The sequence below is a fragment of the Lissotriton vulgaris genome, chromosome 2_1 (assembly GCF_964263255.1).
Source record: "Lissotriton vulgaris chromosome 2_1, aLisVul1.2, whole genome shotgun sequence".
In the NCBI taxonomy this organism is placed as follows: Eukaryota; Metazoa; Chordata; class Amphibia; order Caudata; family Salamandridae; genus Lissotriton; species Lissotriton vulgaris.
In genome coordinates, this window is record NC_141687.1 from 945,674,785 (window position 1) to 945,697,179 (window position 22,395).

At 44.4% G+C, this 22,395-nt stretch overlaps 1 protein-coding gene across 2 annotated transcripts in view; it reads left to right on the forward strand.

The window, feature by feature from the left end:
- TRAPPC3 (trafficking protein particle complex subunit 3) overlaps positions 1-22,395 on the forward strand; it is a 114,097-nt gene that overhangs the window by 23,688 nt on the left and 68,014 nt on the right. Inside the window, exons 1-3 of one of the 2 annotated variants that reach the window (XM_086956493.1) lie at positions 5,186-5,228; positions 16,003-16,100; positions 18,636-18,735. In XM_086956493.1, the coding sequence (XP_086812619.1) occupies positions 5,190-5,228; positions 16,003-16,100; positions 18,636-18,735 (237 nt within the window). In that variant the 5' untranslated portion in view covers positions 5,186-5,189. Of the gene's footprint in view, positions 1-5,185; positions 5,229-16,002; positions 16,101-18,635; positions 18,736-22,395 lie in introns of those variants that run through there. The other variant, XM_086956492.1, reaches the window with a different exon arrangement.

Genomic DNA, 22,395 nt, shown 5'->3' on the forward strand with positions numbered 1-22,395 from the left:
TCAAAAGATCACCGAGTTGTTTCTGGACTACCTCTCCTTATGAATATTGGTGTCATGGGACAGGCTGATGCTTCTAGGCTTTGCTGTATTAATGCTTTTGGGGCTTATTTTGTGGATGAATGTGTTTCTAGACCTTTGTAATGCCAAGTGCCTATTCTTATTCTGCCAAGCTTTAGTTGATATTTGAATTGCCCAACAAGATGTTTCCTTTGTACGCAGTTGTGAAAATTGATGAAGCTTGGACCTGAACTAAAAATTGTCTTAAGAGGGAGCCATGAAGAGGAGAAGCCTTGTTCTGAGAAATATCTTTCATTTGGAATGGGTTATTTCAGTGCGCTAAATTGTCATGCTTAGCTTTTTAAAAATACTTCGTATTGCTGACTTTTTGCAGCCTCTCTTCAGACAGCTCCAGTTGCCTATTAAGAAACAGCATTGTATAAAGCAGTCCCCAAAGCCAGTCCTGGCTCAAGATTATAGCACTTTCACGTCCGTCTCAAGTTGCCTTGCACCTAGGGTGACCAGACGTCCCGGTTTTCCCCGGACGGTCCCGGGTTTCAGAGCAGTGTCCCAACACTTTGCTCCAAATTACAGAAATGTCCCGGTTTTTGTGCAGCGCCCGGGTTAAACAGAGTAGTATCCATGTTTTCAAATAGTGTCTTGCACGCACCGAGACAATATTTAAAAACCGGTACATTTCTCTGCTTACTTCGCAGAGGTGCTGAGAAGAGTCTCTATTTTGCTCTCAGGATGAAAAAAAAATCTTACCGCTGCAGCAATGCCACCCTTCACTGCCTTCAAAAAGACCCGTTCTGGTTCTTTCACAGTCTCGCCATTCCAGAAATTAAGTATTTCCAATGTTATGTACAACGAAGCCAAAGTTGTTGCTTATTTATCTTATGCAGCTAACAACAACTGACAAAGTTAATAGTCCTGGCTTGTTGTACGTATAATGTTACATCGTCTATTATTTATCTGAATACAAGGACAGAAGCAGCAAATTTTTCAGGCGGGACACTATGGTAAAGATTTTGTAGCTTATGTGTTATAAGCCACGTCCTAATTACATTGTCCACGTGCCTTTGAGAGACCCCCCCCAGTTTTTTCATCCCACTGTTAAAGATTAGACTGCAAACGTCAACATTATCGGCGCCATCTTGCCCCTTTCCGAGCCCATTTGTGCGCGTAAGCGACAGCCATTTTGAGCACCATGGCCTCCCTGCCCCTCGCTGATAGCCAGCGCGTCTCTCTCTCTCTCTCTTAACCTTGCAAGCACCTCCCGCGCACTGACAACCCCCGCTCTCTCATGCCTTGGGTCATAAACCCCTCTTCAGCGCAGCTCCGCCACAGAACCCCATCCTGTTCCCAGCGCGACACCTCCCTTCATTCCTTTCATGGCCTCAGATCCTTTTGATACAAACCCCCTTTTCCTGTATCCCCGTTTGTCTTCCTTGTTCCCAGGCCGCCACCTGGCCTTGCGGATACTGTTTATTACCCCGTACAGTAGGAAGCTTCCCCTCCCCATCAAAGGACCCACGAACCGATCAAAGCCCCCACCCTATGAGATCCGATCAACTCCACGCATTCCGTGAATCGGCGGAATGCCCTGCTGCGCGACAACCACCACCTGTTGTGACCGGGGTGGGGAATCCAACTGTAAATGTATGTGGGAACGGGCCTGATGGGGAGATTCCGAGGATGTTCTTTCAAGTGTCATAGTATTGCGAGAATGTGTTATGTGCAATAAAGGTCATAAACTCTAGTATAAGAGGCCAGGCCTCAGAGATGTGGTTAGAGCACCTCGTGACGATACTTGCTGTCTGAATTGATGTGTTCTCCTCCGGAGAGAATAAAATCCTCGTTTCCTGCCTTCCAGTCTCCAGCGCCCGCTTCTTCATTGATTAACATTGGTGGGTCATAGAGGCGATACCGCCGGGCAACATAAAAAGGGTCTTTGGTTACTGGTTGTCTTTGGAACCCTTTTTTACACCACTTATAGCCTGGGTACTTCTGTCATGTCACCTGGTCTTTGTAGAGCGCTGTTTGGGACTTCAGTGTGCTGCCCTGTTTGGGAGCGCTGACAGGGCACAGGGTGCATGAGTGGTTGAAGGGAGTCTAGGGGGGAATCGTCGGGTGTTGTGTGCAAGTGGTGATGTGGTCAAGTTACTGCAGCCTCCAACTATTTCTACTACATCTGAAGGTCCTCCGTGACGATGTCTGCGGGTGCAGTTGTCTCATGTGACTTGGTTGAGTGAGATACACAGGGTCCGAGGCAAGCTCAACTTGCTGTGACCTACAAAACGTCAGTGCTGTAGTACCCTTCTCTGCACTACTAAGACCACCTACCTAAGAGGAAGCTGGGCGCTGGACGGTTCTACCAGATGACCAGAAATGCGGGATTGTAATTGGACAGTAACTGCCCCCTAAAAAAAGGCACTCCCAAAAATGCACTTGGTGAAATGTTTTGAGCACAATGATGTCATGGGTTTTATCACAGCAAAGAATGGATGCATACACAATGCCTAGAGGTATTTTTAAAGCTGCTCAACAGGAGACACTTATGTTTGACAGCAGCGTGCACAGAGCAGACATCACCAGTAACATGCTACATCTATTTTAGAGTTAGCCCTGTACCTGAGAAATGCCACAGTCCCGTCCCTCTGCCCTCATCTCCGAGACAGAGACAGGCCTATAGTCACAGCCTATCCCACACCTCAGAGGCACAGACAGGCCTTCTCTCATCCCTCCTTTCTTCTCAGAGACACACAGGCCTACCTCCTCAGGCCTTCCCGCATCACAGTGCGTTTTGTCTCCCTTTCTCTTCCTTCTTCCCATTTTCAACTTCTGCCATGGGCCAAACTTTTTAGCCATTTTTGCAAGTTACTTGTTTGGAGGCCGTTCTTGGCATTGTTAAAGCAAAAACCCAACATCCTATAATGCACATGCTGCTAGCTTAAAAATCCATTGTATTGCTGTATGTGTCACACATCTGATTTGTCGTCTATATTTCTTCATCTGTGTCTGTGGAGGCAGCTTTCATTGTAGTCCATTTTCTATGTCTATGACAGCTGTCAAATAGTCCTACTTTTATGTTGACTGTTACTGCAAAATGTAGTCCTACTTCTATAAAAACCCGCTGCATGAGTATGGAGAGAAAAAGAGAGAGTTGACATTGCCATGATTGTTAACCTGTTTTTAAAGTATTGCCATTTTTTAGTTGTTTATATATTCATGTATGAATAGACAGAAGCAGCAACGTTCTGCTTGGTATGTATGTCCCCCCTTCCCCCAAACCCTGTATGTATGCCGAAACCATGTGCTTACTCTTTACAGGTACCGTAAGACCTCCAGTCCGAAGAAACAGGTTAATACCTTTTTCGTTCACGTTTGAGCACATATTTTTTTGTTAAACCTCACGTTTCCCAACCACTGGTCCTGATGAATGCCCGTAAGCCCTATACCAAGGCAGACTAAGGCAGAAACATGTCGACCTTTTTTTAGATACCTTCACAATCTTTCCCCCCCCTTCTAATTTTTAACTACTCTGAGTGCATCCAGTACCCGTAACTCAGTCCAAGTTGAAGCACTCCTATAGAGTTTACTAGACCTACAACCAAGTCAGAATAAAGTAGCAGAACTTAGGTTGAGGTCTTTTTAACATAACTTTTTTATCACCGGCTCACTACTGTGTCAACCATGGGTAAAAACCTCCTGGTGGAGGCTGCATAAACGAAATCAGACCCAATGGTTATGCACTGACGTGATCTTAAAGCGGAGAACCAACATATACCGCTTCAGATACCACCATACCCATCACGTGCATGAGGGCCTTTTTTCATCTGGGACATCCTCATTTCCTGTATACCCAATGGTTGAGCAGGACAAGTGATCCATTCCCCTTTGATGAATTCATGCTATTTTGGAAAGTGAATGGATCCAGAATCCGCCTCCCTCACCCTTGATTAGAAGAGTCCTACTTCTTGTCCATGAACTGTCCCTGTTTTTTTTGTTTTGATGATCTGGTCACCCTACGTGCAGCTTTTTTGTTGCTTTCTTCCCTTTCTGTGTTTGACCTCCCCACAGGAGCCTTTTGGTTTCATCTTATGGAGATTCATCATATATCGTGCTCCGAACACAGCACTGTAAACAGAGGCACATTTAACCCGTTAACCGCCGCCGTTATTTTGGCGCAGTGCAGCCATTTTATCCCACCCCCCTCCCCACCCAAATTTAAAAAAACGTATCCAAGTGGGTGTGGGCGAAAGTTCTGCGAATGTTTATAATGTTCCTCAGGGGATAAAAACCCTTGGTGCATTATGATTTTATTTAGACCTTTTTATTGAAGGATTTTATTTAATTATGTTAAAAAAAATAAACCACTCAAATGCTGAATTAACCAGACGAGTGCTCAAAATGTATAGGACATTAACGACGTGGGTATCGAGCGGAGCGCATTGGTGTTCGTATGGACTGTGGCCAGAACATGAGCTGCTGCTGCCACCTAGAGGCGAATGATTGTAAAAGCACTTAAAACGCTTTTCTCTTTCAAAGACAGTTGAAGTTCTCCATACAAATTGTTACAATACACTGAAAGGACATTCAAGATGGAACCAGGCTAGACATCCTTCCAGTTCTCTTTCTGAGGTCGTTAATATTCTTCCAGGACTGCACTGCAGTGTAAGCCTTTGTCTAGTAGTATGCATGTAAGGGAATCCTAACCAAATGTAACGAGTATGTTGTAAGCCCTCAAGGATTTTTGTTACCATAATACTGCCTCTTTCTGTACTGATTGAACTTGATAGTATCCTGCCATTGCATCAGTGCCCATTTTGGATGTTCTTTGTACATGTATAATACATGGTTCCCTGCCAGTAATCACAACAAACACACCGTTTTTGTGTCAAACCACAGTGACCTTTGAACTGTAGCTGAATATTTGTATCCAGACCTTCTTTATAGTAAGATTATAATTTACAAGTGCATATATAGACATTGTGGTCTTTGTATGTTGTGTGGTCTCTGTAATTACTACAGTGTTGTGTATGTTTCCATCTCTGTTTGTGTTTTCAGTGCTGATGTTTATTTACATGCGCCTACGCCCTGTGCTGTGTTCCGTCCAGTGTCTCACTTAACTCTCGTGTTGTCTCTTTCCCTTCTGCCTGCCTGCCGCGTCCATTGTCTAGTACTGGTACATGCCATTCATTTCACCTTCTGCATCTGTGCATCTCATGGTAGGTGAGAGGTTTCCTTCTCTGATCCTTTCAACTGCCCACCGTTCTGTCTCTGCAAATGTCGTCTGCATTTTCCTACTGTTTTCTGTCTTTATGTGTGGTTTCCCTTCTTTTGGGCCCTACAGGAGACGCACTTCAGATGTAGGTATTTTGTGGCACATGAACGAGAAAACTTGCAGAAACCTATCCATTGTAAATTGGCCAATGTTCTCAGGGCACTCATTTTAGGCGCTTTATCAGAGCAAAACTGCCTGGGGTTATGGGTGTGTTACAAACAATCACTATAAAAGAAGTTTATTGGAAATTTAGTTAATACAAATAAGCACATCTACAATAAAAATCCAATTTACAACACTCAACTTACAGATAATTCAAATAATATATACTTCTTACAAAAAATATTTGGCAGCCACTATAGCTGAAGGATGATTCTCAAAACAATACATATTCAAACGGCTTCTGCAGTGCGAATGCCTGAAAATATTACTTTTTGCAACAAAAATAATTTGTTAGGCTCGGTCAGCAGAGGATGTATCATAAACATGTGCTTCAGTATGGCCTTTCTAAACATGCTACCTCTAGAAAGACTTCCATTTACTGAATTATCTCCATTTTTCATGATTCTTTCTGCGTGGCAAAACAAAGCACATCTTCAGGTAAGTCTTCCATGCCACAGAAATGCCGTAGTGAGCTTTGGCTCCTCCACTGAACCCTCCAAGCAATTTAGTGCTCTGGCCTCTCCCATCCCTCCCCAACATGGCCGACCTCCTGCACCCCTGACCTACTTTAAGAGGATGCACGACCCACCCCACTTCCTATTTGTTTGCTTCTATTTTGAAGACTCTTCAAGCAAGTCACAGGTAAGTGGTCAAGGCCGTCCTGTAGCAGACACAGGGGCCTGGTAAGATGTCCTGCTGTGTGGGCTCTTTGTGAGATCTTGGTATGATATGTAGTTTATTTGTTTTTCTCAGCATATCGAGAGGCTCTTACCGTGTGTTCGAAACCCTGCTTCAGTGGGCTCATGTATTCCGACAAGTCCTTTTGGCAGGATAGGGTTGCTCCAACTTTCAGGGTATCGTCCGCTCTGCCGGGGTCCAACGCGCTGCTTTCTATATCAGCGTGTACAGTCCGCAGGGAGGGCGCTGTTGGTGCTGGTGTACTGATCAGTCTTTTGATGATGTTTTAGGCTGCGGTAGGGCAACCGGCTGTTTTACGACTCTGGCATAATGTTTTTCGCATTCCTGTGCTCATTAGCATGCACGCTGCTAGAGTGTTTTAGTTGCTTAGCAACTGGCCTGGCCGTCACTGTTTTTTACGACATTTATTTAATTGATCAACCTATATAATACTGGCTCACTTTGGGTGGTTTTATGTGCTTTTTAGGGTGTGTTTTAGGATGGAGAATGCGGATGAGCCTCCAGTTCGGGCTGGCCCTTGTGTGCAGGCTCAGGCGGAGGCCCCTTCATTGCAAGCCATTCAGCAAATATTACAGGCTGCAGTGGCTGCTGCATTAACGTTTGGAGCCTTTCACTAGTGCTGAGGCTGGAGGAGAGGAGGTTGGTCGCTGGGGCCTTTGTGTGCAGGGGCAGAAACAAGGAGGTTCTGCAGCATATCAAAGATAATCTATCTTTCTATGTGCCCTAGGTGCAGGAAGAATCTGAAGATATCTTCATGCAGTATACTAAATGTGGGAGCCTGAGTCCCTCCCTCTGCATCCTTCGATCAAACAGGTGATGAATAATAAATAACAAGAGATAGACAAGCCTTCTTTTCCACTGTACATGTCTAAGCGGTATGCCATTCAGAACTTTTTGAAGGATTTTCCAGTTACAGTGAAGGTAGAGTCCTCCTTATTGGCTGGGTTGTCTTCGCAGGGGTCTATCATTTCAGAGGATGCCTCACTTGCGGACCCGGTTGACAAAAGAGTCAACCCACGCACACAAAGCCCTACACAACCAAGGCCCAGGATATCTCAACGGCCGCCTCAACTTCTACGCTCCCAAACGCCAGCTTCGATCGACCGGCTACGCCCTCGCCGCCGTCCCCCGCATCCGAAGAGCCACCACAGGGGGACGGTCCTTCTCCTACCTCGCCGCCAAAACATGGAACTCCCTCCCGACCCACCTCCGCCTGACCCAGGACCACCTCGCCTTCAGGAAGCAACTCAAGACCTGGCTGTTCGAGCAGTAGCGGACCCCCCTCCCCTAGCGCCTTGAGACCCTCTGGGTGAGTAGTGCGCTATATAAATGCATTGATTGATTGATTGATTGAGTCGGCAGTCAAAAGATCTTATGCTGCGGCCAACTTCTCAGTTAGGACCTCGGCCTATCTCTCCAACACTATCCAGTCTCTCTTGAAGGACTGTCAGTCTCTAGCTGAACTTATGGAGTAAGGTTGGTTACCATGCATTCCAGCAAGCTGGGCAAGGAGGCTACTTGGATTCCTGGTCTGTTCAGGGGAAATGGGAGCGGGCAGTACCCTGAAGGCCGGCGCTACCATGTCCTGGCACGGGGACCTGCTGGAATACACAAGACATCTGAAGGAGGGATTCGAACACACGGTAAAAGCCCGCTATGGCTGGGCCTCTTAATATGCTGCGAAAAGACAAATAAAGGACATATCATACCAAGATCCCACAAAGAGCCAGCATGGCAGGACTTCTCACTGTGCCCCTGGGTCTGCTATCGATCAATCAAGAGTATTTGTACAGCGCGCTACTCACCCGCTAGGGTCTCAAGGCGCTGGGGGGGGGGGGGGGGGGAGGAGAGGGGTGGGGGGGGCTGCTACTGCTCGAAAAGCCAGGTCTTGAGTTGCTTCCTGAAGGAGAGATGGTCCTGGGTGAGTGGTAGGGGGGGGGGGGGGGGGAGGGTGTTCCAGGTCTTGGCCGCCAGGTAGGTGATGCATCTTCCTCCGCTGGTGGTTCTGCGGATCCGTGGGACGGTGGCGAGGGCGAGGCTGGCGGAGTGGAGCTGGTGGGTTGGCGTGTAGAACGTGAGGCGGTTGTTGAGGTATTCGGGGCCCAAGTCGTAGAGAGCCTTGTGTGCGTGGATGAGGAATCTGAACGTGATCCTTTTGCTGACGGGGAGCCAGTGCAGGTCCCTCAGGTGGGCGGAGATGTGGCTGTGTCGGGGGATGTCCAAGATGAGTCGTGCTGAGGCGTTATGGATGCACTGGAGTCTTTTCTGTAGTTTGGCGGTGGTCCCAGCGTAGAGGGCGTTCCCGTAGTCCAGACGGCATGTGATGAGGGCCTGGGTAACCGGTTTCCTGGTTCCAGTGGGGATCCAGCGGAAGATCTTGCGTAGCATACCAAGAGTGTTGAAGCAGGAGGAGGTAACTGCGTTAACTTGCTTGGCCATCGTGAGGGAGGAGTCAAGGATGAAGCCCAGGTTGCGTGCGTGGTCCGTGGGCTTGGGTGGGGGGCCCAGAGCAGCGGGCTACCAGGAGTCGTCCCAGGCGGAGATGGATGGGCCGAGGATGAGGACTTCCGTCTTGTCGGAGTTCAGTTTCAGGCGGCTGAGCTTCATCCAGTCTGCGATGTCTTTCATTCAGTCCTGGAAGCTGGCTCTGGCGGAGGTGGGGTCGTTGGTGAGGGAGAGGATCAGTTGGGTATCGTTGGCGTAGAGATGATATTGAGGTTGTGCTTGCGTGCGATGGCTGCGAGGGGGCTCATGTAGACGTTGAAGAGGGTGGGGCTGAGCGAGGAGCTACAGCGCAACCTCGCCCCATTTACCTGTGACTTGCATGAAGAGTGCAAAGCAGAACCAAAAAAAACAGGAATTGGGGTGGGTCGTGCCTCCTTTTATGGTCGGTCAGGGATGAAGGTCGGCCCTGTTGGGGAGGGATGGGGGAGGCTAGAGCACTAAATTGCTTCCAAGCTTCTGTGGGGGAGCAGACCCACACTACGCCATTTCAGTGGCGACAAAAACTACACTCGGAGTAATGAAGATCAGCAGTAAGTAACCAGGGCAATATCAATCTTCTGTATTCAAAACCATGGCTTGGATGAACAAATTTACTTTGTCTCTGCCAACGGACCGTTACCGCCAATCTGTTTGTGCTCATTGTGATGCTTATGGTTTCCATTGACATGGGACGAAAGAGTCCCATCATGCACAACTGAGTTTGAGAACCTCATGTAGATTTCCATTTCAAATCCAACACGCAGTAACCATAAGTCATTTCTCACTGCTGCGAGCCTGCACTGTGATCTGGTTCCAGAACTCAAGATCAACATTTAACAAACCGTTAGTTTGCATCAGCTTTTGGCATTATTTGAATAGCCACTTTGGCTCACTCTGAATGGATTTGGCACACTCTACTAGATACAATTGAATAGAAACAACATTAGAATGTTTTGCACCATTTAGGTGGGGGAAAGCAGCATGTAACTTTTTGCATCCACCCAACAACCCCAAATATTGAAAACATCTGAAAATATGTTCCTTGTAGGAACATTGGTTGTGTTCCCACATAAAGACCCCCGAGCCATTTAATCCTTCCAGGTTTGAGGGCGAAGAATGCCCTGTAGAAGATCTTTAATGCCGGAGTTCAGACGTGCTGCATGTGCAGTTCACTGTAGATTTTCACATGTCGTCTAATTTAGTAATGTTAAACATTTAGATTGGGGGGTCACAAATTTGCTAGGATCCTTCCCAAAACTCACACTTTCCTGTCATCAGGACAGTATCACAGTTTAAATCATATTTACCATGACATCCTGACAATCTCATTTTTATTCCTCCAACATTCTGTGGTTGTGTTGGGAAGATGTGTTTCTCAGTCGCCTGCTTCTGATTATACACTGTGCAAGCTGCGAAAACCATTGGTGTTCTATATGGCGAGTAGGCTTACTCCTAAGAAATGCCCTCCTAGTGACTCCTACTGCTACTATGGAGTGCAATTCCTCTATGTGGAAGCCTTGCCTCCTTATACAATGTCTTATAACGACATTGCTGCTTGGGAAGCGGGAATTTAAAATTCTCCACTTACGTAAAATGAGCCATTTAAAATTCTTTAAATTGCTCTGTTTAGATTCGGTCGTAAAGCACTTCCTACGTTTTATTCTGACTTATGCATCTGGTCCCATGATTGGCCGTAGCATTACAGAATATTCCACCACTGAAGAACACGTCCACTGAAGTTTGTCTCTTAGGTGGGTGTTCCTTCTTAACCTTACTGTAAGGTTTTTTTCTTAGGGTCCCTAGAAGTGATATCATCAGAAAAGGTGCTAAATTCAGATCTGGAGGCCTCTTTTTTTGCCTAGTAGAGTGGATGTGTGTTGTTTTTTCATGGGATGTTTCTTCTTATACTTCTTGTCGGGGTGTTTTTTTTTGTGTTTTTTTTTTTAGTGATCTTAGAAGAGATATCATCACAAAAGGTGCTAAATGCAGATCTGGAGGCCTCTTTTTTACCTAGTAGAGTGGTTTGGTGTTGTTTTTTCATGTACTTATTAGCTGTAGTCTGCCAAGACCAACTCTCGGACATATGTATGAATAAGAACCTACAGATAAAAACTGATCATGACTCATTGAAAGCTATAAGAGAACACTCAGAGGAAGGGTCTGGTATTTGAGCTCCTTCGAAATGCCGTTGGTTGGTTTAAACACGTTGGCAGCAGTTTGCTCCATAAGAAAGTGCCCTTGAGGAAGTCAGTCACCCATCTTGCTTTCTAAGTTTGCCAGTGTGTGTATTCAAACGCTAGTGTTGGCCAACACCTGTGTGTTAGATCTGCAAGATGGCCTCATGCTTGATTGACTAAAGCAAAGGTTCATAACATCTACTTGATTATAAACTCGTAGTCAAAAAAAGGTCTAAAGAGCAAAAAAGTTAAAATCAGGACTGCTTGTTTGCTTGTTTTCTGTTAAGGACATGTGATAGGAAGAGTGGCTGTTTTTTAAGTCTAATTGTGATATGACAAAGTGAACATTTAGAACATCTGAGGAGGATAATGAGGAGTAGGAACATTTTCTAACTGTTGCAGATGTTGGTCGGAATGGTTTTTAGGCCATTTTTTAGATGTTTTAGGAATAAACTAATTAAGTAAGACAAAGTCTACAGGTACAATGTATGTTATTAATGTTCTGTGTCTCTGCTTCATATTCTGCACTTTTGTTTTGCATGTATCCATGCTCTGCCCTTAGGCTAAAACAGTTTTTTGCACATAGTGTATATTGCCCTACCTATCTTCTCAGAGCACGTAGGTGACACTTTGCGTTGTTCTCATCTGGAGAAGTATCTTTCTGTGGGCTAAACAATATATGTGTGGGCTGTTAAAGAACTGATATGCCGCCATCAAAAAGGCCAAAATTTGGGAAGGACTGAGCAAAATTAAATTTTCGTCACGATTTCACATTTCACATCCAGAAAGCGGTCTTGTGGCCTGAGCGAGAATTCTTAACAACTGTTTATCTGAAATTGAAAGTGCCATTTTGGGGTTGCAGATGAAACTATATTTTTTCGGTTTAATTTTGGTTGCTAGACACAAAAATTACTAGATCGGTTGAGGCTGCGGAACTTGTCAGCAATATCCTTCAGGTTTTCGTTCAGATGCAGCATTTCTTCACCCCTCCATACATTTTCTCATCCAAGGAGTGAGGACAATCAGTTTGTCATCTTACTTAATGTGTGCATTGACTCCTATTAATTGCAAGTTTCAGAAAATGAATGCAGGATGGAAAAGGAAACTGTTATGAAAGTACTAGATTTGTTTTTATAAAGTTTCATGGGATTGTTGCAGAGGCCTTGAAAGGAAACTGGAGCATTCTTCGTGAGAGCTCAGACCCTTGAATTATTTGTAATCCATAAAAATCTCTTGCTGGCTTTAACAACTTTGGAAATGCAGGGATTTATAAGCAGAATTTTGGCTCTAAAAATCCCCTTTCCATACTTCGAATGCGAATGAGGCGTTAAGTCCTGTTTTATAAGACTTCAAAATAATGTTTCTTTCACTGTGGTTCCTGGACTTTGCCCTCTCTTTCTAAGGCATAGAGATCTTTGGAGAACAACATTTTTGAAAGAAGGATTTGTGTTTGGGCTTGCCTATTTAGCTCAATGAAGAGGTGTTCATTGTGGGGATAGTATCCAGAAAAAAGGTGTCTATAATATTACTGGAAATGTACGCGAATGGACCAAGGATGGCTGCAAAACAAAGTCATAGGTCGATAGAGATTTATTTCAGTTAATGGCGTACTCTTGGGAACGTGTCTGATCAGATGTGACTGGTGATGTATTTTGTGACCTGTTGTAAGGCATCATGGGTGCGACTCACAAATCCTTTGCATCTCAGAGACCCCCTGCAATATTCCCCTCTTACCTTTTGTATAGCACTTCTGTTTCATCATAGGGTGCTATAAATTATTTTTTGGGCGAGGGGGTGATTCTGAACGAAAGGGTCATTATGATGTCCTTAGTGAACCAGGTTACTCTTCAGTGTTAATGTAAAATAGTAGAGTCTACATATGATCTGGTAATTGGTAGACTCCTGCCTTATCACTGACCTGATCTTGAGAAGGGCCCTCTTAAAGGCAATGAACATTGGACCCTTGTCCATATGTTGATTAGCAATATGAAGGGGAAAAGTCTGCTTGATTATACAACATTATTGGGATTGTGATACTGAAGGACTTATGGCAGGTATGTGTACAGGAGACAACTGCTGTTGAATGCCTTCTAATAGCATGTGTGGCAAGATTGCAGAATACTTGCTCGGACTGGTCCAGATGTTTCACAGTGGACTCACACAGATGTGGAATTGCTTCTCACTTTCCATTCCGGTCATTATCTTTTTTACCCGTCCAGCACTAATGCGATGCTGCTGTTCACAGACCCTTGGTGCCCCAGTTCTATTTCAGTTCCAGGTCTGAACTGGCACAACAAGACCATGAACGGAAGAGATGGATGGCGCCTGAAGGCAAAGGCACTCTTCAGTCCTAGAACGAAAGGCCTATGGAGGGAATTTAAATATTTTTTTTTATGGGGCCCATTCGCAGGCTGCAGAAGTATTGTATGCACTTCTGGAATTATTGTGTTTTGTGATGACAGGAGACATTATAGTTGAATTTAGTCCTTTTTATTAGCAATGTACAACAGCCCCTGGAAGCTCCGTTGAGTTCATTGGCAACTGATCGACTCCTCTGACCATTCTAGATTACAGAGGCATCACAACCCGGTAACAGTTTCCAGGAACACACACAGTGATTGCACACTAGAATACACAAACTGGTTATTACAATCTATAATGTAACAGATCTCCAACGCTTTAACAAAGAAAATATAACCAACATAGAAACTAAAACTTCCCAACTGTATAACATAATATTTGTGCATACCTATAGGACTAAATAATGTTATGTACAGGGATATTCAGATGTAATCCTTATGCCACTCAGGTTTTCGCCTTATTCTCTCACTTACTCTAATGTCGCTTCCACCTTGGTTATCGAGGTTCACCCTCCTTCTCAGCCATTTGCACTCCTCCATCTTAGAGCACTTCACCACTCTCCTAGCATTCCACCACTTACCATTCAACAACAACAACGAATTCCCTCGTGCTTCCATTACTCTCTTGGGTTCAGAGAATTTGGAAAACCCTTTCTTAACCGCCTTGCCTGCCGTCACTTTCACCAGCATGCCTTCAGAAAATGTCCTTTCCACCTTGATTATTTTATCATTATTTCTTTGTTTGTACTGTGACTGATAACATTCCACCTTTCCTCATTACAATCTAGAATATAACATTGTGTTTATTGTGTGACAGTACTACCTTGGCCGCATCTAAAGCCGTTTGCCTCTCTTGCTGTATCACAGCATGATAGAGGTTCGGTGTTGGGCAAATGTGAAACGCAGGGCCAAAATGATTCTTGGATGGCTTGATGGACTTTTTACTTGGCAGTACGAATTCCCAGAACGTAACAGTAATGTTACATGTAATGTGGTGGATTGACTGATTTGTGCCAATGTGGTGCCATGTTACACATTCTCCAAACTGGTAGTGCTGCTTCGTTATACAAAAAAAGTAAAAGCAGAAAAACCAGGTAACAGGCCTCGCTTAGGATGTAGGACAGCATCCCTATATCAGCCAGGAGCACCCCAAATCCTGCTACAATTTAAGAAACCTCTGCAAAAAACACCTCTTTAAAGAACACTATATTTATGATGAAGTAACATTCCCTTCTTTAAAACCGCTACCTCTCAAATCAACCTTGATTGTACCTTTGTTTAGGACCATGAACAGCACTCTGATACCTTTTTGCTAGGTTTATCTATACAAATGGCAAGTGCCCTGCGTACATGCATATAGGAAGTGATGCCTTATATTGGGTCATCGATTTAAAGATATTTTATTGGGTATGATCTACTCCTCAAGCCCCTTAAAATATCTTCGGGACTTTGCATCGAAAAATTACACTCTAATCCGATTTTAACACTGTAAATGCTTCTCTTGTGCAACATATATGCAAAAATCGCTTTCAAAAACTCGAAAGGTTACTGCCAACTCTGGAACCAGCTCTATATATTTCCCAGTAGATTTCTTAGGCAAGGGAGATGCTAAGGTCCTCCACAGTTCTCCAAGTCTACCTCACTTGCCCATCACAATGCTGGCCTGGTCTTTCATGGCCATGGACATAATGCTTCCACGACTGGCTCTGCATGAGCGCTCATTCCTGGTTGACTGATAGTGCTCTAGATCCATGACAGTCCATTTTCAGCATGAGGCCAGTTACTGCAGCCTTAGAAATACAGAATGCTAGGTTGTGCCTCTAACATTTTAGTCTTTGCAGCTGTATGTGAAACAGGCACACACACGCACACAACAATGTTAGTTTGGATACAAGCGGCGTTTTCTTTGCTTCAGAACTGTTTAGGCCTTGATTTGTTGGTAAAGAATATTTTCTGCATAACAAACACAAATGGGCAATTAATGTAGAGCCTGTAAAATTGTGACTAAAAACTCTTCATTCACTAATCCACATGTTCAAGAACATTCCTATTTTACATGCTTATGTGTTTGCAGGATCCCAGGTAAATGAACTTGAAAGGCTTTCCCTTCTAAAAGTATTTTATGGTGCCAATTTCCAACAGTACACCCCAATAACTTTAAGGCTTCTCAATGTGAATATGGCATAGAAGCGGATTGGTGTGGACTGTGTAGATTTTAGTGAGAGCTTGGTACAAGCCATGCTATACCGTAAAGGACTCTGGCTTCTGGATGCAGGCTTCCTTTACTCTTTTAGAAAGATCAACAATTCACGTCTTTGGTACCTTGAAAGTTGTTGAAAGCATATTGCCTCTGGACAACACACTCTTGAAAGGTGTGGCTGGTACATTACACAGTAAAGTAGAGGAACCATGACTATAGGATCACGTGTTGCAGGATATTTTCACACAGTCTGCCTTACTCAACATTTGTCCCTATGAAGTCCACAGCCTAACTCAAATAGAATGTAGTCCAACAAAGCGAATGGTTAAAGGTGGGGGTTTATTGGAGTTGTACCTAATACATGTATGCTTTGCAGCACATTGTGCTTGAAGAGGGTACTCTTGGTCTGTGATCAAAATATACCCTGGGCATATCAATCTTAAGACTGGTTCAGTAAGTGCGGTGAGTCGCAGTGCTGTAACCAAGCTTAATCTAAATATTATTCTTTGTTCTTTTTCTCTCTATATTGTGAAGTTTGATGTGTGGTGGTTGTCCTTGACCTAATTGAAGTTTGGAAATCTTTCTAAAGCATTGTTTTCATGTGTTTGCTGATCGTGTTTCCCCATTTCTTCCCAGAATTCAGAGCTCTTCACGTTGACGTATGGAGCACTGGTCACCCAACTCTGTAAAGATTATGAAAACGATGAAGACGTCAACAAGCAGCTGGACAAAATGCAAGTTTGTTTTACTTTCATCTGCAGTTTGTAGGTCATATCTTTGGTATGATATCCCAGTTCAAGCGAGTTTCCCAAAAATGAGGAGTAGTTGCCATCCGGCCAAATGTTGTTTGCTGTTGTAGACCAGTTCGGGAAAAAACAGCCAACAGCTGTCTGGGAAATCCCTGTGGATGGTTGGTAGATGGTCATAGTGAGTTTCTTGCTTTGAGCATATCCCATCATCCACAGTTTTCTACATTACTTTCCTGTGGCTGTTTGGTGGGCATCCTGTCCTAGGCCTATTTATTTTTATTTATATTATTTTGAGAAGTTTTATATAGGGTATCAGAGCGCTACACATAGCATAGATATTAAGCAGGTACAAAAGAGAATGATGTAACAAATAAGAGGTTACAAATGCACAAAATGCTTAGTAGTGCGGTAGGCCAGAGTTATATTTGCAGATCTGACTTCCATGCCGAACCTTGAAGTATTTGTTTCATTCTAAGACTCTCAAGGTGACTTGCCCAAAAATGTATCCAATAGAAATGGGAGTGAATGTTCCCCTTTCTGTTAAAATTATGTGATAGTACAGATACCACTGGTAAGTGTATTCATGGCTTGTGGCGAAACCCCCCTATTTTTGTTTGACTATGTTGTGGATGTTTTTCTTCTAAGTGTCCATCCTCTATTTCTTATTTTTGTAATTTGTATAGTGTTAATTAACTCATAAGCATGGATTGAACTGAAAGACAATATAGTTAGTTTATGAATAATATGATGTGCTCCTTCAAGTACTATGGCTCGTCAGACCTGTTATTTCTATATGCCATCTATGTACTAGTTGAGGTGGCATTACCGGGACTCGTTTTAGAGGGATGTTATGTCACAGTTTACAATTTATACTACAATAAGTACTGGCATATGCTTTCATTCACTTAGAAAGCAAAATACACTCAAATGATAGACGGAATGCGGAACAAATCAAACATTCACACAAAGTCATCACTATTTTGCTCACCAGGTCACCCCAGTTTAGACCCAGCCATATGCAAATCAGTCTTGACCCTGCTCCTCATGGGAACATTCCAGCCCGAACTGTACCAGAAACAAACTACTTGGACCATTTTCGAAGTACCACCCTCATCAGCCAGGCTAGCTTGAATCCAGTGGCACAGTGTGTCTGGTACCCATGTCTGGGCATACCCAGCGCACTTAGGGAAAAAGAACAAAATACACAAATGTATGACGTAATGCAGAACAAATCAAACTTTCACACCCAGTGAAGAGATCTGGGTTAAATTCATTGCTCTTTTGCTCACCATGCAGACAGAGTTTAGATTCCGCCATATGCAAATCAGTCTTGACCCTACTCCTCATGTGAGTAGACCAACCCGAACTGGCAAGCCAGGACTTCCCTGGACCAGATACAAGCATCCTGGGACCAGTTTTGGAGTATCACCCCTCATCAGCCAGGCTAGCTTAAATCCAGTGGCACAGTCAGTCCGGGACCCACGTCTGGGTATGCCCCGAGCACTTAAGGTGGGAAGGGAAAATACACACAAATGATAGCCGGAATGCAAACAATTCAAATGTTCAGCCCAGTCATGATATCTGGGTTCCTCTGCCTCTCAGCACAAGTAGCAACCAAAGCGGAGGATGAAAGGTGTAAGCTTGGGCACCGAGGAAGAAGACTCAGTAAACCCCAGAATTGGTTGGTAGATAAATGGCAGTCCCAAAAAAAAAATATGAGATTGAGACTCCCAAAGGGAACCATTGGGGTAAAAACAGGATGATCACAGCGATCCAGAATTAAAACCGTCTTCAATCATTTTGTGCAAGTCATTTGCTAGGGTGCATTCATCAGCCAGGAGAATGCCATTAATTTTAAAATTAGGTAGACCAGAAGTTTTCGTCATGTTCAGTTATGTATTTGCATACATTCTGCTACTAGTATGGCTGTGCAGCATCATTCGGTTCCTTTCTACCTACATTTTGAGAACTGCTAACCCTGGAGCCAGTGAGTTGTAGAAGGTAATTGTCCTGTGATGTTTCAAACATTGAAATGTGTGACAAATGTTCACCAAAGTTCACAGGTGCAAGCCTATTCGCCTTTCAGAGTTTAAAGGTACAGGGGCTTCAATTTAAAAGAAAAAGTATCATTAAGCAAAGAGCCTTAGGAGGGACCATTTAGCAGTTCTCTTGGCTGGTGGAGGCTTACTCCTGTGGCTGACTCTACATTCACGAAGTTGAAGCTGTCCTTCAGGGCTTGCTTACTCTTTTCAAATGGGAAACATCTACCTTTGGTGAGTCGAAAGGCCATTAATGGTGATTTGCCACTGCAGCGGCGATTGCAGATCATTGGCAAATTTAATTAGTCATTTTCCCACTAATCTCTATATTTGAAGTTGTATAAAGAATATCCCAATCTCCTAAACTGATCATGTGAGCCTTCGTGTTATTTGACCCTTTTAATTAGAGGGACTACCTTCAGCACGATTTAATGTCTGGGTAACATGTGCATCACTCATCCATGGTTTCTCCTCATAACAGGGGCTACAACATAGGTGTGCGGTTAATAGAAGATTTCCTGGCTCGGTCCAGCGTCGGTCGATGTCATGATTTCCGGGAAACTGCTGATGTCATAGCCAAGGTAATAATGGGACATTCACCTGAAGTGATGTTCAATGCTTTGAAAGGTTTTTAAAAATGTGAATTTGTTTTTTTTTCTAGACCGGTCTTATACCTACATCTATTTTCTACAGTCATGGGATAGCCACCTTTGTTGTCCAATACCGATAGCTAAATTATGAATGCAACTTATTTTACCAAAAGGCCAGTCTGGCAGATGATTGACCCTGAGATGCTCCAGTTATCTCAAGTGGGCAAGGATTGTTTGTGATCTCCAAAGAGATAACAAAAAATATGTGCTTTCATCGGAACTGGATGGATGAATACAATAAGCTTTGTTTACAGAAATATTTTCCACCACAGTCCCTTTTATGGCTATATATATATTATTCTGTAGCACATTTTTTCACTGAAAAAACAAAGGTTGAATTGATTTTATAGTAAAGTTTTGTATTAAGATTTAACATTTAAAAAAAAAACATTTTTTCTAAAAACTCATACATATACAGAAAACCCCCAAAGGTGACGTTCTAGGTGAGTGCTGAAATGAGATTAGAATTTACAATGAAAAAACGAAAAACTAGTTATAGTTTAGTAAACTAACTATAACTTGAGTCCCACCATGCACTACTTATAACCTAATACATTATATCAGTTATGACTTGTTAGTAGACTTGGGGTCAGGGTGTGCTCACCCTGCCCCCTCATTGATCCTTTTGAAAGTTTTTTTCAGAACTCAAGTCGACTGCATCCAAAACATATTCTCCAGTGTTGCGTACAGCCGAACACATCGATTTGTTACCTGTACTGAAATGACCGACTGGCGTAAAAGCACCCGCTTTTTAAAATTTGTTTGTGGCACAAGTATTGGGGTACCCAACGGATCGGGTATCTCGTAACTTTTTCTGAGATTTAACCCCTTCATCCCTCACCTTGGCCCCTCTTTAAACTCTAATTTCTCGAAAATGGCTGAATGGATTAACACTAACTCACAAAAAACACCCTGAGTAAAGTTCTAACTTTATGCAAGTTTGGTGTAATTCTGCGCCTCTATTTTTTTCGTATCAGATAATAAGCTTTCCATTGGGAATAAACATGGGACATCACACTTTTGTGAATCCCCCCTCGCCCTTTTTGTCTTGGCCCCTGCTTGAGGGATCAGCTCAAAACGTTCCATGAAGAAGCCAAAGTGGATGAACTTTTTTTTTTTAATAGTATATCATGCAGATTTGTCAATTGGTGCAAAGGTTAAGAAAAAAAAAATCTTTCCTATGGGAAGTCTGGCCTAACTATAACTATAACTACACATTAGGATTGTGTTCCCATAGAAAAAACATGTTTTGGTTTCCTTATAGTAATAGATATACTGTATTTCGGCCTTAAGCCACACTCTGAGTCATGCACCCATTCACAGACCTACTCAAGACAGCTCGTACACCCCAGAGCTCAAAACTGCGAAGGGCAACTGCTACCCTCTCACAAAGTGATGGCGAGCTTTTAAGGACCCCTCTGACATAGCTGCCCACAAAGCAGCCCTTAGCATGTACCCACCTGCTCACCAAGGGAGGGAAGAAATCAGCCATCGCCGACAACATCGATACCGTAGCCAACAACGGTAAGGAACAAGATCGTCAAGGAATTTGCCAACCCTCCAGCCACAGAGAACACCATTCACCCCTCCCAAGAACTCTGCAACTCCCTATTGAACTACTCCCACAGCAAGATAGCCACTATCTACAACAACTTCACCCCCAACCCACCACCCTCAATCTCGACAACCACAAGCTACCAGCAATCACCAGCCGAGCGCGAACCACTTGGCCTCCACTCACTGTGCAGACTACCTCTGCCATCATGTCGTCTATCCACTCCACAGCACTCTCTTACCCCTACCCCCACCAATCCTTCAACCTTGGAACCAACCCCATCAGCACGGAGCTCACCAGCATCCTCAATACCTCCATCTCCACAGCAACATTTCCGGATGGATGAAATGTGCAGAGATCAGACCCCTCCTGAAAAAGCCCTCTGCCGACTACAGTGACCTCAAAAAGTACCAACCCATCTCCATGCTCCCCTTTCTGGCTAAAGTACTTGAGAAAGCCAGCATCCAACAGTTCGACGGACTTCTGGAAGTCAACCAACTACTCAATGCCTCATAATCTGGATTTTGTGCCAACTACAGCACTTAGACCACGCTGTTCGCTGCCACAGATGACATCAGATCTTTCCGGAACTGCAGAGAAACTGGGGCCCTGATCCTCCTCGATCTCTCTACTATGTTTGACACGGTCTCCCACCACACCTTCATTGACAGACTCCACACTGCCAGAATACAGAAAAACGCCCTCAAATGCAGTTCCTCTTTACTCTCAGATGCACATGGTGCATCCGTTTGTCACGCTACTCCTTCGCACCCAAGGCCATCACCTGTGGCGTACCCCAAGGATCATCCCTCAGCACCACCCTAGTCAAAATTTACATGACCCTCCCCCTCGCGGACGTCATCCTATCCCACGGCCTCAACATAATCTTCTTTGCCAACGACACTCAACTCATCCTCTAAGTCACTGAGGACCCCACTAATGCCAAAACCAACTTCCGCAGCGCCATGACAGATGTTATCAAATGGATGAGAGACAGCTGCCTCAAGCTCAACTCTGGTAAAACAGAAGTACTGATCTTCGGGAAGAACACCCTGCATGGGACCACAGCTGGTGCAGAAGTCGGACCAACGTCCACACCGACAGACCACGCATGCAACTTTGGCATCATCCTTGACAGATAACTGATAATGAAATGAAAAGTCAACGCAGTCGCCTCCTCTTGCTTCCACGCCCTCCGCATGCTTCACAGAATCTTTAGATCGATCTCTATCAGCACCAGCAAGATCGTCACGCAGGCCCTCGTCACCACCCATCTGGACTATGGCAACACTCTATATGTTGGTTCATACAGCCCCTCACAGACCCATACAGCCCCTCCCAGACCCATACAGCCCCTCCCAGACCCATACCGCCCCTCCCAGACCCATACCGCCCCTCCCAGACCCATACCGCCCCTCCCAGACCCATACCGCCCCTCCCAGACCCATACAGCCCCTCCCAGACCCATACAGCCCCTCCCAGACCCATACAGCCCCTCCCATCCCCATTCACACTCCCACAACCACTCACTCACTCATACAGCTACTCAAACAGAACTACTCACTCATCCATACAACCACTCACACATTCATTCACTCATTCACAAAGCCACTTAAATACCCATTCACACATCAGTCCAATCACTCACACGTCCACTCACTCGTCTATACAGCCACTCACAAATGCATATTGTGCAACAGCCACTCACACACCAACTCACTTACCTATCTACACAGTCAAACAGCCACTCACCCATACATCCACTCACTCATACATCCACTCACTCACACACACACACACACACACACACACACACACACACACACACACACACACACACACAAACGCACACTAACCCACCCATACAGCCACTCGCACAGGACTGCATTATCTGCGGGCCTAATTGAGCCTGTCTAGGTTAGACTTTACCAACAACCTGTGACGAAATCAAACATTCTGTCTCTTACGCTACATTGCATGCTTCCCAGCACCGTGATGTCGTTCGGCATGAATACTGCGCTTTACAAATACAAAAA